Source organism: Microtus oregoni, unplaced genomic scaffold, assembly GCF_018167655.1.
Source record: "Microtus oregoni isolate MIOR12 unplaced genomic scaffold, Mior012 000002F_ref0000024, whole genome shotgun sequence".
Lineage (NCBI taxonomy): Eukaryota > Metazoa > Chordata > Mammalia > Rodentia > Cricetidae > Microtus > Microtus oregoni.
The window spans coordinates 54,161,982-54,175,229 of record NW_024543061.1 but is presented as its reverse complement, the minus strand read 5'-3'; the positions used below and the strand labels follow the sequence as shown (position 1 = coordinate 54,175,229).

General features: G+C 49.5%; 1 protein-coding gene across 7 annotated transcripts in view; it reads right to left on the bottom strand.

Annotated features, from left to right (window-relative positions):
* Positions 1-161: 161 nt before the first annotated feature.
* Positions 162-13,248, bottom strand: part of Mtmr14 (myotubularin related protein 14) — a 47,152-nt gene continuing 34,065 nt past the window's right edge. For 2 of the 7 annotated variants that reach the window (XM_041634181.1, XM_041634210.1), the window contains 5 exons: positions 12,700-12,767; positions 11,853-11,911; positions 11,550-11,688; positions 10,713-10,889; positions 162-751 (listed from right to left, as the gene is read on the bottom strand). In XM_041634181.1, coding sequence (XP_041490115.1) covers positions 568-751; positions 10,713-10,889; positions 11,550-11,688; positions 11,853-11,911; positions 12,700-12,767 — 627 coding nt within the window. In that variant the 3' untranslated portion in view covers positions 162-567. Of the gene's footprint in view, positions 752-3,939; positions 4,096-10,712; positions 10,890-11,549; positions 11,689-11,852; positions 11,912-12,699; positions 12,768-13,248 lie in introns of all 7 variants that reach the window. The other 5 variants (XM_041634163.1, XM_041634196.1, XM_041634204.1 and 2 more) reach the window with 5 other exon arrangements.

Here is a 13,248-nt window from a genome sequence, read left to right as displayed (position 1 = left end):
AACATATCTGTCCCCAGCAAAGAAAACAAAGACAAACCCAGATATAGCTTTTTCCTGCATTACAACTCCCCAAAGTCTCAAAACCTTCATCCAGCACAAGAGAGGACAGTAAGGTTCTGAGCAGCTCTGACAGTCACAACCACATGAGATGCCAGACAAGAGCCATTCAAAAAGACCTTGCTTTTATTTTGTGATTGGTGTGAAACTGCCTCATTTTCAGTGCAGGTGACTCTCCTTCCCAGGAAACAAAAACTGCAGACCGGGTTTTTTACAACATTATGGCCTCTCCAAGGCCCTAGGAAAACCCCAAACAGTTCTGAGAGTTGATAGGAATCCAAAGACCAGGGCTGGAGGGAGGCAGTGACGAGAGTGGTCACCAGTCATGAGGTTGGGAGCTAGAAGATCCCATCCTCAGGCCTACTCAGGTTTGGGGCTGCCATGTGCATCACAGAGAAGGAGGGTGTGAGATTTCCTTCTGCTCTTCAAGTGCCCCTTTGCCAGGCATGGCTTGATTCCACTGACGGCTCAATTGCGACAGGAGCAGGAAACGGCTGTGTGCTGTCAACTTCACAAGGCACTGGTGCTTGTGCCCCGGAGCCCAACACCACGGGCAAACTGTTCTAGCAGGCCCCCGATGGCACCAGAGGGACTGGGGGCTACTGCCCGAAGCCCCACTGTGCTGCTGTATGCAGCCAAGAAGGCAGAGCGCACCTCCTGCAGCCGTGTCTCCCGGTCACTCAGAGCTGTAAGTCTGTAGGGGAAGGAGAGAGAGAGGGGAATAGATTACCACAGGACAGGATCCAATAACCTCATTTCACATGGCCTAACCTCAAACTTCAACTGCACCAAGTCAGCATCTAGCTTGTAGCCCGGACTCCACATATATTTCCTTACACAGTAATCAAGTTTCACTTCTGTCTGTTCTTCCACTGCAGAACAACTTACTGGAGCACCGACTTTACTTTCTGCTGGGCAAACAGTCATTCTGGTGGTGGGGAAGGGGAGCTAAGCAGTGAAATTATTAGCTCCAACACCTGCTGGTTCCCATTCCCTCTAAGAACAAGCTGAGGCACAAGCTGTGTGCCTGCCTGTAAGGAGACACCCAAGATATGGCAGCAGGACTCAGCTGCTAGCAGACTATAGCCTTCTTGTGGCTAGAACCAGACACCTTCTGGAGGGAGCTTTTGGTCACAGGAAAACCAGCTGCCCTAAGAGGCCAGGACCTCCCAGTGGAAAGCCTGGGCTCCAGCTGCACCTCAGTCCTGGGGCTTCTCAGGTGAAGAGCTGGAAAGGTGCTGCTCTCGTTCTTTCTCCTGCTCTGTTAGGACACTGATCATAGCAGACCAAAAGTCTCACTCTGCTGTCTGGAATTACAGGTCAAAAGGGGAAAGAAGCATACACAGCTCCAGCTTATCTATGTGTGAATTCCACGTGGGGCTGTCTGACGCCCTAGGGTCTCTAACAGAAGAGGCTTGAGATGATCACCTGCACCATCCTCTGGACTCAAGGTCAGGTATATGCAGACATTTTGCTAGAGGGTTTGCTGGAAGAGCCTCTTCAAGGGCCACAGACCTAGATGAGTCTCCACAGCCATGGCATGAAGACCAACAAGGACCACACTAACTCATCCCAACTTTCTGCTTTTTGGAAGCCATCCTTGGAGAATCCTTCCCCGATATTGTCAAAGGCAACAGCAACATGCCCTTTCCTAGTTAGCCTAGGTCCTAGGGAACCAGAAGTCTGGGAATAGAGGACAGTCTTGAGGCCAATAGGGGGAGGACAGAAAAGTCCCTAGGAAGTAGGCTGGTGGTAGTTGTCTGTGAAAGGCAGAAGAGAGCAGCAGGGGGCAAAGCAAAGTCAAACCAATCCAACAGCAGCACAAGGAAAATGAGGTGATGCCAACCCCTGCAATCCAGGAGCATCCCTGAGGGCTCTGCTGGCATTGTGGGGAGAGACGTGTCCTTGAACCTTTCTAATCAGGTTTTTCCCAGGCTGGAGGCCTTGTGCAAGTCTCTCAGCTTCTCTTCAGGTTCAGTGGAGAAAAGGCTGTATCCACATAATACAAGGAATAAGGATTATCTGGGGGGTCTACATGTGTATTCACATAGCCCTCCACCTTCAGGCAGCAGAAGGGACAAAGACCTATCTGATTAGAGACAAGAAAACCAGCTGAGACAGACTATGTACGTAGTACACAAATGGGCAATGTAGCTGGTACAACAAATGTCTCTCTCTCTCAAGAGCAGGCCAACAGGCTTGGGAAAGTCAAGGCCAAGATTTCAAGACCATAGATGGGGAAACAAAGCATTTACGATTTAGATTGCTTCCTCAAGGACAGAGACTCCAACTCAATCTTGGAAGCTCTGAGATGACAGAATCTTCTGTCCTTTGAGAACTCCGCAGATCTGGGGGCCTGGCTAGCAGCTCAGAGACAGCATGAGGGCTTTGTAGGTTCTAGGTTAGATGATCTGGGGCTGTGACTGCCTGCTCCTCTGAGGTGAGGGGTACTGACAAGCAGGGCAGGGGGTGGTCCACGCTGTCTCCACAGGATTCTCTCACCAGTCTGGCAGGAGAAGACTTTTTTGTTTTTTCGAGACAGGGTTTCTATGTGTAACAGTTGTGGATGTCCTGAAACTCACTCTGTAGACCAAGCTGGCCTCAAACTCAAGACATGTGCTTGCCTCTGCCTCCTGAGTGAAGGGATTAAAGGCCTGTGCCACCATCGCCTGGCAACACTTCTTTATAGAAACATCTAAGGATTTTTATTTTATCCTCCAAAACTGTGCTGGGGATGTGGCCTGTTTGGTAGAGTGCTTGCTTAGCATGGATGAAACAGACCACCACATAAGCCAGGCTTGGGGACACATGTCTGTAACCTCAACATTCAGGAGGTAATAGTAAGGGCTGGATGGAAAATAAGTTCAAGGTGCCCTTTGAGTACTACTATATCCAACACTGGGCTAGAGATCCTGTCTCAAAAACACATTAAATAATCTAAGATCTATCTTTGTGGATTGGGGCCTGACTCCAGGGAGGTGGGACTAGCAATGGATTTGGAAGCCCTAAGGTGACGTCCCAGTTTCAGGGCTAGGATCTGAAAGTATTATCCAGGTGTCCTAGTGTCTGTCTAGTCCCAGTTTGATTTCAGGTGGACCCGCATCTTTACCTATTTCCAGAGTAACTTGCCTCCACTTAGACAGCAAAGGGTTGGGTGTTAACTGTCACTAGCAGTGGTGATGGGCGAGTCCCTAGAATTTCAAGCCATCCCAACACGGCTGGTAGTGAGAAGGAAGGTTTACTCAAGGGCCTGTTGTATAGGTACATCTGAGAAACAGGCCTTACTCCCCACGAACTGGAGGGTCTCTCCTGCCTGACATCTACCAGCCACCAAAGATGGCAAGGGTACATGCGGTTTCCCTTGAGGAAGAGGCATGTGATCTAGCAGTACCATAAGTCCTTATTTTTTGTCTTGAGGCAAAGTGGAAGAGTGGGGGTGGAAAGTAACTCTTGGTTTTGCTTGGATTGCAGAGCCAGGCTAACCCAGTGCCATTTTGCTCTGGTCTTCAACATACACACCTAGCTTCCTACCCCACTGTTCAGCTTTCAAAGAATTTTCATGTCAGGCAAAGCCTCACACATAAATAGAATCCTCTATAGTTATAGTCCAGTTAGCTTTCCCTCAGGGCACACCCGACACATCTGTGGATGGGTTTTTGGGAGCCGAGAAGAGTGAACATGAAGCCTAATGCACTTGCTGAGCTGCCACAGGCGTCCTTCAACCCTGGGGATCCAGAGGCTGCAGACAAATGGGGAGGGGCAGACACCCCGAGCTGCTCCCTCTGGTCAGCCTCTGCCTCACTCCTGACCAGCACTCCTGATTGCTCTCCAGCTTTTGACATGGGCAGGGGAGTATCCTGCCTTCTCAAGCAAGACACTTACAGAGAACTGTTAGGGAGCTCATCCGGGAAGCTGAAAGGGAGAGAGGAGTCTGTGTGCAGGACAGCCCGTTCCTGAATACTGCCACAGCCCGTTACCATCTGCCAGCTGCCAAAGTCTGTGGAGAGAGAGGATCCGGGCAGGGGATGGTCCACTGATCTGGGGCAGAGAGGAGAGAGAGGGGAGATGATGCAGTCAGTCACATGCCTGACAGGGGTACCCTAGGGAAGGGTGGGCAGCACAATGGCCCTGTGCCATGGCTCTGAGGTTCTGATGGAGCAGCTGAAAGCCAACTACTTTCTCCAAAAGAGCAAACAAAGCTGGGTAAGGGTGAGAGAGAAAGAAGACTACAAGGTGTGCTGGGCTGCGAGGACAGTGCTTTGTGTAGATAACGAAGCCAAAGACCAAGAGCAAAGCAAGGCAACAAGAGGTAAACCAGACCCAAAGCCTGTGGCCGATGTGCCTTTCCTGGTGGCTGATGCAGTTAAGTGCCACCTCAACAGCAGCTGACAGGAGATCAGGCTGAAGCCGGCCCCAAGGGCAGTCACCCTCTTTGTGACAGTATCTGTGCAGCATGGAACCCAGGGCCACTGAAATCTTATCAGAAGGGAGGGAGAACAAGCCTTTGGAAACTGTGGAGGGTGGTGACCTAGATGGAAGAGTGAAGAGATAGAGCCCCGAGGTCCCCCTTCCTCTGCAGCTCCTTCCAGGAACCAGAGTTTGTATTCAAGAGCACCACAGAGCCAACTATGCCCAGAGGGGAAGGATGAATCAAACCAGGCTGCAAATTGACAGCTTCATCAGACCTCTTCTGACAAGAGAGATTTGGGAGCTGGGGAGGGAAGTTGTGCTGCCACCTCCTCCCTACTCAACAGCTAAGCCCTCGCCTCTGTCCTGGACAGCAGTTGACCTGTGGGCGTCTGAGAGGCTGCAAGTCAGTCTCTGGCATTAAGCCTGGAACTCACTACATAGCCCAGGTTGCCCTCAAACTTGAGCAGTCCTCCTGCCTTAGCCTCCCAAGTACTAGGATTGATTTATTATTATTTATTATTTAACTCAACTTTTATTATTTAAGAATAGCAGAAAGGCTCCCACAAGGATGCAGAAACAAGGCCAGAGTATGAACAGGGTGGGGTCAGGAAGCAGAGGAAAAACTACCTACCCACTTAGCTGCTGGCATCGGTGGATCCTCAGGTGACAGCACCTACCCTCCCTCCTCCCAGCTGTTTGGCCAGTCTTACTGTCAAGCACCCGTGACCTATGTGACTATGTGCTCTGGTGATTTGAAACAGGCTTGCAACAAACAATGTAGGCCAAATGGACCTTGAATTTGTATCAATCCTGCCTCAGCTTCCCAAGTGCTAAGACAGTCATGAACCATCACCATATCCAGACACAAGAGCTTAAATTTATGTGTATTTGTGCATGTATACATGCCACTGTGGATGTCAGAAGACAATTTGCAGTCATTGGTTCTCTCCATCTACATGTGGGTCCTTGGACTGAACTTAGATTTTAGGCTTGGCACCAAGTGCCTTTACTGGGTAAGCCATCTCAGCAGCCCTTTAAGAAGTTTTTAAACTCGAGTTTGACTACAGATTTGTCCTGAACGAGAAGTATAGCACCTTGTGAGAAAGGAAAACAGATGGCTTTTCAGAGTAAAAGCTACTGTGAACTGGAATACCTGCCAACACTGGTCCTTGCCACATTCATCACTGTAGTGACCTTAGGCAAAGTGTGATTGTCACCAGGGATGAGAAAAGGACATGGTCTACTACCTGACAGAAGCCCAAGGGTGCACAAAGCCAGACCTCTTGGTTTCTAGATAGATAAACGTCAGACCTGTGAATCACAGCCAGCCTCTCAAGAGAAGCCAAGCCTGCCCTGGGTGTTCTCCTGGCAGTGCTGGGCCTGCAGCCAGTGCAAACCCTCCAGAGGCACAAGCCTGGCTCCTCAATCTCCACAGACCATCTGAAGAGTAGACTCTTTTCCATTTTTAGCAGCGTATGGGGAAACAGCTTCTAAGACTCTAAGGAGATTTGGGAGTGGGGGTAGAGCACCTGAGCAGAGCAAACTGGGTGAGATGGGACATTTCTGAGCCAGGGACTGCCATCAAGTTTCTCAAGCCCCAAACCCATTCCCTGGAGGCTAGCCCAGGGAATCACAGCTTAGTTCCCCTCAGTCCTTTGGTCCCTTGGGGTAGTCAATTCCCTTTGCTTCCCACAGGCAACGCCAGGCCAGAGTAGCTGTCAGGTGGATGAGGCAAAAGGACCAGCAGGAGGGCATCCCCTCCTATGGAACAGAAAACAGCTCACATTGGGCAGCCATTCTTGAGAGACACTGACATTTTTCAAGAATGAACACACGAGATCTCCCTACCTGAGGTTTAAGTCAAATAATAGGTTATGTAAAATGACCATTCAGCTCTTACATTTGAGAGACACTCGAAAATCCTTGGATTACAGCAGATGAGAGGGACAGCTAGAGACAAAAGATCAGTGTGCTCCTGGAGGGACCTATGTCTGCATATGAGAAGGAGAGCTATAGTACGTTCAGCATTTGGGTGACCCTCACCAGCTTTAGTAAGGCTCCTACACAAGGGTCAACAAAGCTGTGAAGAGAGAAGTCTGATTTGCCTCCTGTGCTCGCCTGCTCAAGCACCAGAAAGAACATAGCCAAGTAGCCCTCAAACTGGAGCTATGGAGCTTTGTACTCAGCCTGGGGCCTAGAAGACCAAAGCCTCTGCACAGGATGGTGGCTTCTGGGTAACATTTTACTCCCTTACCTGGCCTCAGCCCAGGCCCTTCTTCAGCAGCTCCCAGCCTCCCTAACTCCTGGAGAACACCTGGCTGAGGGCAGTTATAGCCAGGGAGCTTCCAGCTACTACTTCCTGTACTGAGAGACATGAAAACAGATACAAAGAATACTGGCTGACTCCAGGCAAGAATAGGTCTGGGTGAGGCACCAGGCTTTTATCAGCTGCGGCAGATAAATGATTGATAAGAACAGTTCCTGATAAAACAGATGCAGTTCCTGAACATCTGTAGGAAGAACAAATATCTACCATGTCAGGACTGACAGACACCTTACTTCATTACACCATTTCACCCTTATTTACAGGGTTCAGGATCACTATTCTAATTTAAAACTGGGCTCAAAACTGAGCTCAGAGGGAGGAAAGCCATTCCCCCATAAGTTGCACAGCTGGGAAGGCCAAAGCTGTGACTGAAATGAGGTCTGGCCCAGGTCCATTTTAGCCAATTTTCCTTTAAAAAACAAAAACAAAACCAAACAAACAAAAACCAAAAAGATGCCAGGTGGTGCAGGCACACACCTTTAATCCCAGTACTCAGGAAGCAGAGATCTCCGAGTTTGAGGCCAGCCTGGTGAGTTCCAGGCTAGCCAGGACTGTTACATGGGTGGTCGGGGGCAGGGAGAGAAAGGAGACAATGACAGGTGCTCACCATGTAGCCCTGCTTCCCAAGTGCTGGGATTAAAGGTGTGTGCCACCACTGCTGGCTGTTTCTCCTTCTCAATACGGGCAGGGCTAGCTCATGAATGGGCACATGACTACCATGAGAGCAAAAGTGTGACTGGAAGAAGAGGCTTCATGAGAGCCTTCTGTGTGAAAAAGGAAAGCCCGGGGAGTCTCAGGAGCTCCCAACAGTCACTTTGGCAAGATGGAGAAAGGTGGCTCAAGAAGCAAGGCAGCTAAGAGAAGGAACCACTGGGATATAGGTTTGGGATGCTGTAAGACTATACCTGAAGGCTACCTGATGTGCTTCCTGTTACTTGTATTTTGAAAGCATCTCAATAATCATAGCATCACAGAATGCTTGAAAGTACAGTTCAGTTACCTGTCTGAAGTTTCTGGTTACAGATTAGAAAAGGGAAAGCTATTCAGTGAACAGTGACATGAAGGGAATATCCGAGCCAAGTCCTATACTTTGAGGAAGCCTATATGTCATTGACCCAGACTTATCCTCTTGACACCAGTCATTGATTCATTGATTGTTGCATCATACCTGTGATGCATCTCAAGGATGGCCCCACAGCCTCTGCCCAAGAACCTGGTCTTTGACCTTTTACACATGTGCATGTCAGCCCAGCAAGGCCTCCTGCATTCCTACATCAGCCCAAGGAAAAGTCTTGGGGCTCAAAGTTTCCTCCTCCAGGTCTCAAGCTGGGACTGCCTTAGGTACATCAGCACTCACGTCAGGTCTGGGGCAGGACAGGAATCTGTGTCCTGCCGAGAGCAGCCAGGCTTCTCTGCTGTATAAGACAGCCTGGGACAGAGCTCACAGCTTTATAATGAGCAGGGGGCAGTGCCTGGGGAAGCAGCCAACTGGGCAGCAGAGGTTAGTTCCTGTGTTGCTACTTAGCTATTCAACCAGGCTGTTGGGTGTCTCTCAGGCAGCCTGGCATCAAGCTGGGCTCAGTGGTGGCACCATCCTCCTCAGTAGACAGCACTGTGCCAGAACCCCACCCCTCACTCCTAAGGAACATAAGAACAAAGATTAAGGCCATGCTAAGGCTGAACAGGTGATTTCCTAATTAAGGCTGAAGTAGACATGTACACTTAAGAGTTCTGTGGCTGATTATATGGTAGCAGAGAAAAAACCCCAAAGTCACTGTCTTCCCTGTGAGAAAAATGGAATCATAGCCCCGTAAGAATCACCACTCCACAAAGCTCTCCTCCCCACTCGTAGCAAAGCCTCTGCGATTCCTCTCCCGGGGGTCCTGCTTTAGGAGAGGCAGGGGTTAGAGAGTGGGAACACACGAGACCCAGCACCTAACAGCAGCAGTGACTGTCGCAGTCATGGATAACTTTCCTAAAGGGCTGCTTTCCACATAGATCTGCCTGTGGCACTGAAGACCTGATTGGCTACTGTTACCTAAGAGGCAGAGCAGCTAATGACAGGATCCCTCAGGCACTTTAAGATAAAAGAGACTAAATTAATTTTAATGTTAATGGAAATACATAATTAGAATGCTCTAAATCAGAATAGTGTAGTCTTTCAAAACCTCTGGCAGCAGACATGCGATCCAGAACGGTGTTGCCTGGCTAGCTGGGCCTGGCTCTGGGCAGGTGCTCTCAGAAGACACTGTCACAGCCGTTGCCTCGCTCACTGTTTACCCATCCCCATTTAGGTCCATGCTAGCCTTGGGCTGGCCTCAGGGTATAGGGCTTTGAGGTGAAAAGGTGGATCCCCCAATACTCCTCATCTCCCAGAGAAAGGACGTTTACAGCCATCCTGGACCCTATGAGAAAGTCGGAGTCACTCAAAGAAGGTTAAAAAAAAATCCGTAAGATTGAAGGAAACTGTGACTGTCCTGGGAGGCAGAAAGGGATGATAAAAAGTGGGTGTGAGAAAAGTGTTGATGGGAGTTGTCTACAGTTGGGGCAAGGCCTAGATGGTAAAGTAGACCATTCTGGCTTCCTGCCCAGTTAACCAGTAGTGTTACACAGAAAAGATAGTAAAGGAGGCAGGGATCATGAACAAGAACCTCAGCCCAGACAGCAAGAGTCTCACAGTGCTACTACAACACCAGAGTAGCCCCGAGAACAGCCGAGTGCAGGTGAGAAGTCACAGCAACAGGCATACATGCCAGCCCCCACATGTAGGATGTGAACAGGCACAGGCAATGTGGGCTGTCTGCCTGGCCTTGACAGCCACCAAGTCTCCTCTGGGCTATAGTCTTGGCTTAGACTCCCCAGCACTTGCCAATGACACTGAGGTGAGGGGCTCTCCTGTAGGTAGTGCACATCGGGCCCCTCTGGCCAGAGCAGCTGGCCACCATGCTTGCCCACTGTTCATTTGCTCGGCCTCCCTGAGGATGCTTTGGCTCCTCATACTCCACTGTTTCCTCTTGTCCAGAGAGTAAAGGAGGGTACCAGATATTAGCAAGTTTGCCTTTTAACAGGCCTGCTACCAAGTCAGAAAGTTACAAGTTTGAGTGTGATTTAGACTTACATGGCAAAGCTGGGCTCCAGTCTAAGTGGGACTCCAGAGCTCATGCCCATTCTGTGAATCTCTTAGGGATCTCTAGGCCCCACACTGTTCTGCTGTCTTAGAAGGGCTAGGAATTCTCTAGGATTCAGACAGGAAAGCAATCAAGCACACGGACTTTCCTTGAAATATGAGATGGAAAAAACAGGACCATCAGCTGGGAAGTGCTTTCCCCACATGCCAGAGCACCCCTCATTCATAAGCCCTGGAGCACGCTCAGTTTTAACTTTACCCAGGAGGCAGTGTACTGGCCTTAGCACGGGCACACCTGTCTTAGCTGAGTCGATGCTCTCTCAGGAGTAGAGTTGCTACAGTTTTCCACAGACACATATCTGGGCTGACTCCTTATTTGTTTTAGCTTCTCCATCAATGTAGACAAGGAAGGTGAGAGACATAATGAACCCAGAGTGTCCAGACCCATTTTGATTAACAACAGGCAGTCCATAGAGGGCTAGGATCTTCCAAAGGTGTGACTCTGTCACATAACAACCATTACATCACTTGTGTACCCATGTACTACACAGAGCTCCAGGAAGCAATTCCAAAAGTTTTTACAAACCAGTGAAGGCTCTGTGCCCCAACAGCAACCAATCCTTCAAAGAGTGGGCCTGCTAAGCTATCCACTTCTTCTAGCTCTAAGGAGCTACATCAGGCACATACCAAGGAATCCCAGCTTCAATGTTAAGAGCCCTGCTTCCAACCTTGCTAATGGAGGAAAGCCAGTAACATTTTCCAGCAGGCTCCTTAAACCTTGGGGTTCCTCACCTGGGTTTGGGGACCTCAAGAGGACTGCTGCCCATCCTGAAAAAGTCAGAATGGTTTGAGGATGAAGAGCTGGAAGACTTGGCTTCAGCCAGCCCATGGTGGGAAGGCAGGCGGTCCTCAGAGGGTTGTGGCCGGCTCCAGAGCATACTCTGCGGGGAGGATGAGTGACTCTTCCTCCTGTGGCAGAAGAGCAAGGCTGTCAGCTGGGTTCCAGAGCCACTTTGTTTATGTGGGAACTTTCTTACCCAGAAGGCACAAACACTTGGTCCTCTCTCAGACTCAAGCCACAGGCAACAAGGGCTGGGACTTTAACTGAGACTCTAAGGCATTCTAATTGCACTGGCCCATGACTCAGAACATGTTAGAAAATTATTCTTAGTGTGCACTGCTTTATTCCCTAACTTGTAAATGCTATACAAACTCTGCCATGTGTCTAAGGAGAAAGACATTAAGGCCTCAGATCCTGCCACATTCTCATGGGAGAACTCTCAAAGCAGGTCCCTTACCTCGTATGTACCCACCACCTTTTGTTTCCTTTCGCTAAGCTGGCCCCTACCTCCTGGCACACTGTACAGGGTACTCTTCCCTCTCATCTCACTGCTGCTTCTTGGTCCCACTGGGAGCACCAGCACTTTATGCTCCTGGGCCACCATGCAGTGCCCCTCACCAACCAGATGGCTGGGCTCTGAGGCCCAGTACAGACAGCAGGGGATGAAGCTGTGCTCTCAAGCCTTCTGTCAGAGCCCCCTTTGTTCCTGGGGCTACAGCTTGGCTCCCTAGGGCTGGTGGCCTTGGGCCACAGCTGTGAGTTTACTCTGTCTCAGTCTGGCCCCTCACCAAGCTGCCTGAGTTGGTGCTCCTGCCGGGACAAGTTCCACAGCCTCATAGGTGAAGCTCCCCACGGCTCCTGGTGAATTCTCCAAGACCAGGGAGAAGTCGCTGCCTAGGCTGGTGGTGCTGCCTCGGTCTCTGCGTCCTGAAAGCAGCCAGAAAGTCAGCATGTTACCTTCCCCACTACCAGTCTCCCACCTTTTCCACACCACATGGCTGGATGGATAAGCTTCTAGAACAGGTCCCCAAGTGGTCTATTCTCAGGTAGCTACGGTAAAGAAGTAAAGGCTGTTAGGGGCCAGCACTCACTCAACATGCAGATATCTTCCAGAGTGAAGCCTGCATCCCGAGTTGGCAAACTCTTCCTCCTAGAATGACAACCCCAAGCAGGAAATTTGAGCTGCAGCTGGAGTTTTCTCTGTCATCTCCTCTTGACTCTACCCAGCCTGCAGGACAGTTCCAACTACTGGCACCACATGGAACAGGTCCCACCTACAGAGTCTGCTGCCAAGTACCAGGCCCACTTTTGGGATCTACTAGCTTGGCTCTGCCTGTCACACGCACTAGACTAAAGTCAACACAGTCTGCTTTTCCTTTCAATCATGGCCCAACAATTGGCAAGTTTGGTAGAAAGACAAGTCAACTCACAGGACCCAAGTTCTCACTGAAGTCCCAGAGTAACTGCCAGACATATAAGATTTTTTCAGGCTGAAAGCAGATTTCTGCTCAGTGTGCAGATGACCAGGCTGGCTCTGAACTCAAATCTGCCTGCCAGATGCTGGGATAAAGTGTGCACCATGATACCCAGCTGAGTATGATTCAGTTTCTATGGGGTCATATTCTGAGTTTTTTCTTTTTTATGGTACCAAAGGTTGAATGCAGGGGCTGAAGCATGGTAGGTGAGCACTCTACTACTGAGCTACATCCCAGCACATTTGGCCTTCTATAGGACCCAAGAATGATGAGCATCATCAGTTCAAGGCTGTGAGAAGTGAGGAGTCCTGTCCACAGGCTTGTTTCTTCCTACAGCATCACAGTTCTTCATCAAACCATCCTTTCCCTGTTCACTTAGGTCCTCAACATGGACATCTGTACAGGGCTGGGATAAATACCCTACTGAGGAGTTGTTTCCCTGAGTGCTTTGGTTTCCACTTACCTCTGGGTCTTCAGGCAGAACTCTTCGGAGGTGATATGCTTCAAAAAATTGAAGCAAAAGAAGAAAATCTGAAGGAGAAAAATCAGAACACAGTGAGAAGCTAGCCTTCCCCAATGGAAAGATGGAGACAGCAGTGTAGCACAATTAATAAAACCCAGAGACAGAAATTGGATTCAACCTGAAGACCAGAAAAGCAAAGCAGCCAGCCACTGGCTCTTACCTCTACCTCAGTCCAAAAATGGCGATCCTGCCTTCAGAAATCCTCAGAATGAGACTGTGTCTGAAAACTGCCTTCCATTTTATATTCCTCTCTAGTGGTGGGATTAAAGGCGTGCACCACTAATGCCTGGTTTTTATGGCAAACTAGTGTGGTTACTGGAATTAAAGGTGTGTGCCACCACTGTCTGGTCTGTATGGCTGATCAGTGCGGCTGTTTTACTCTCTGATCTTCAGGCAAGCTTTATTCATTTTTATTAAAATAAAATGAAATATCACTACATAGCAGAGCATTCAGAACTGGGCTGCTGGCTGGTCTGGTTAATCCCTCTT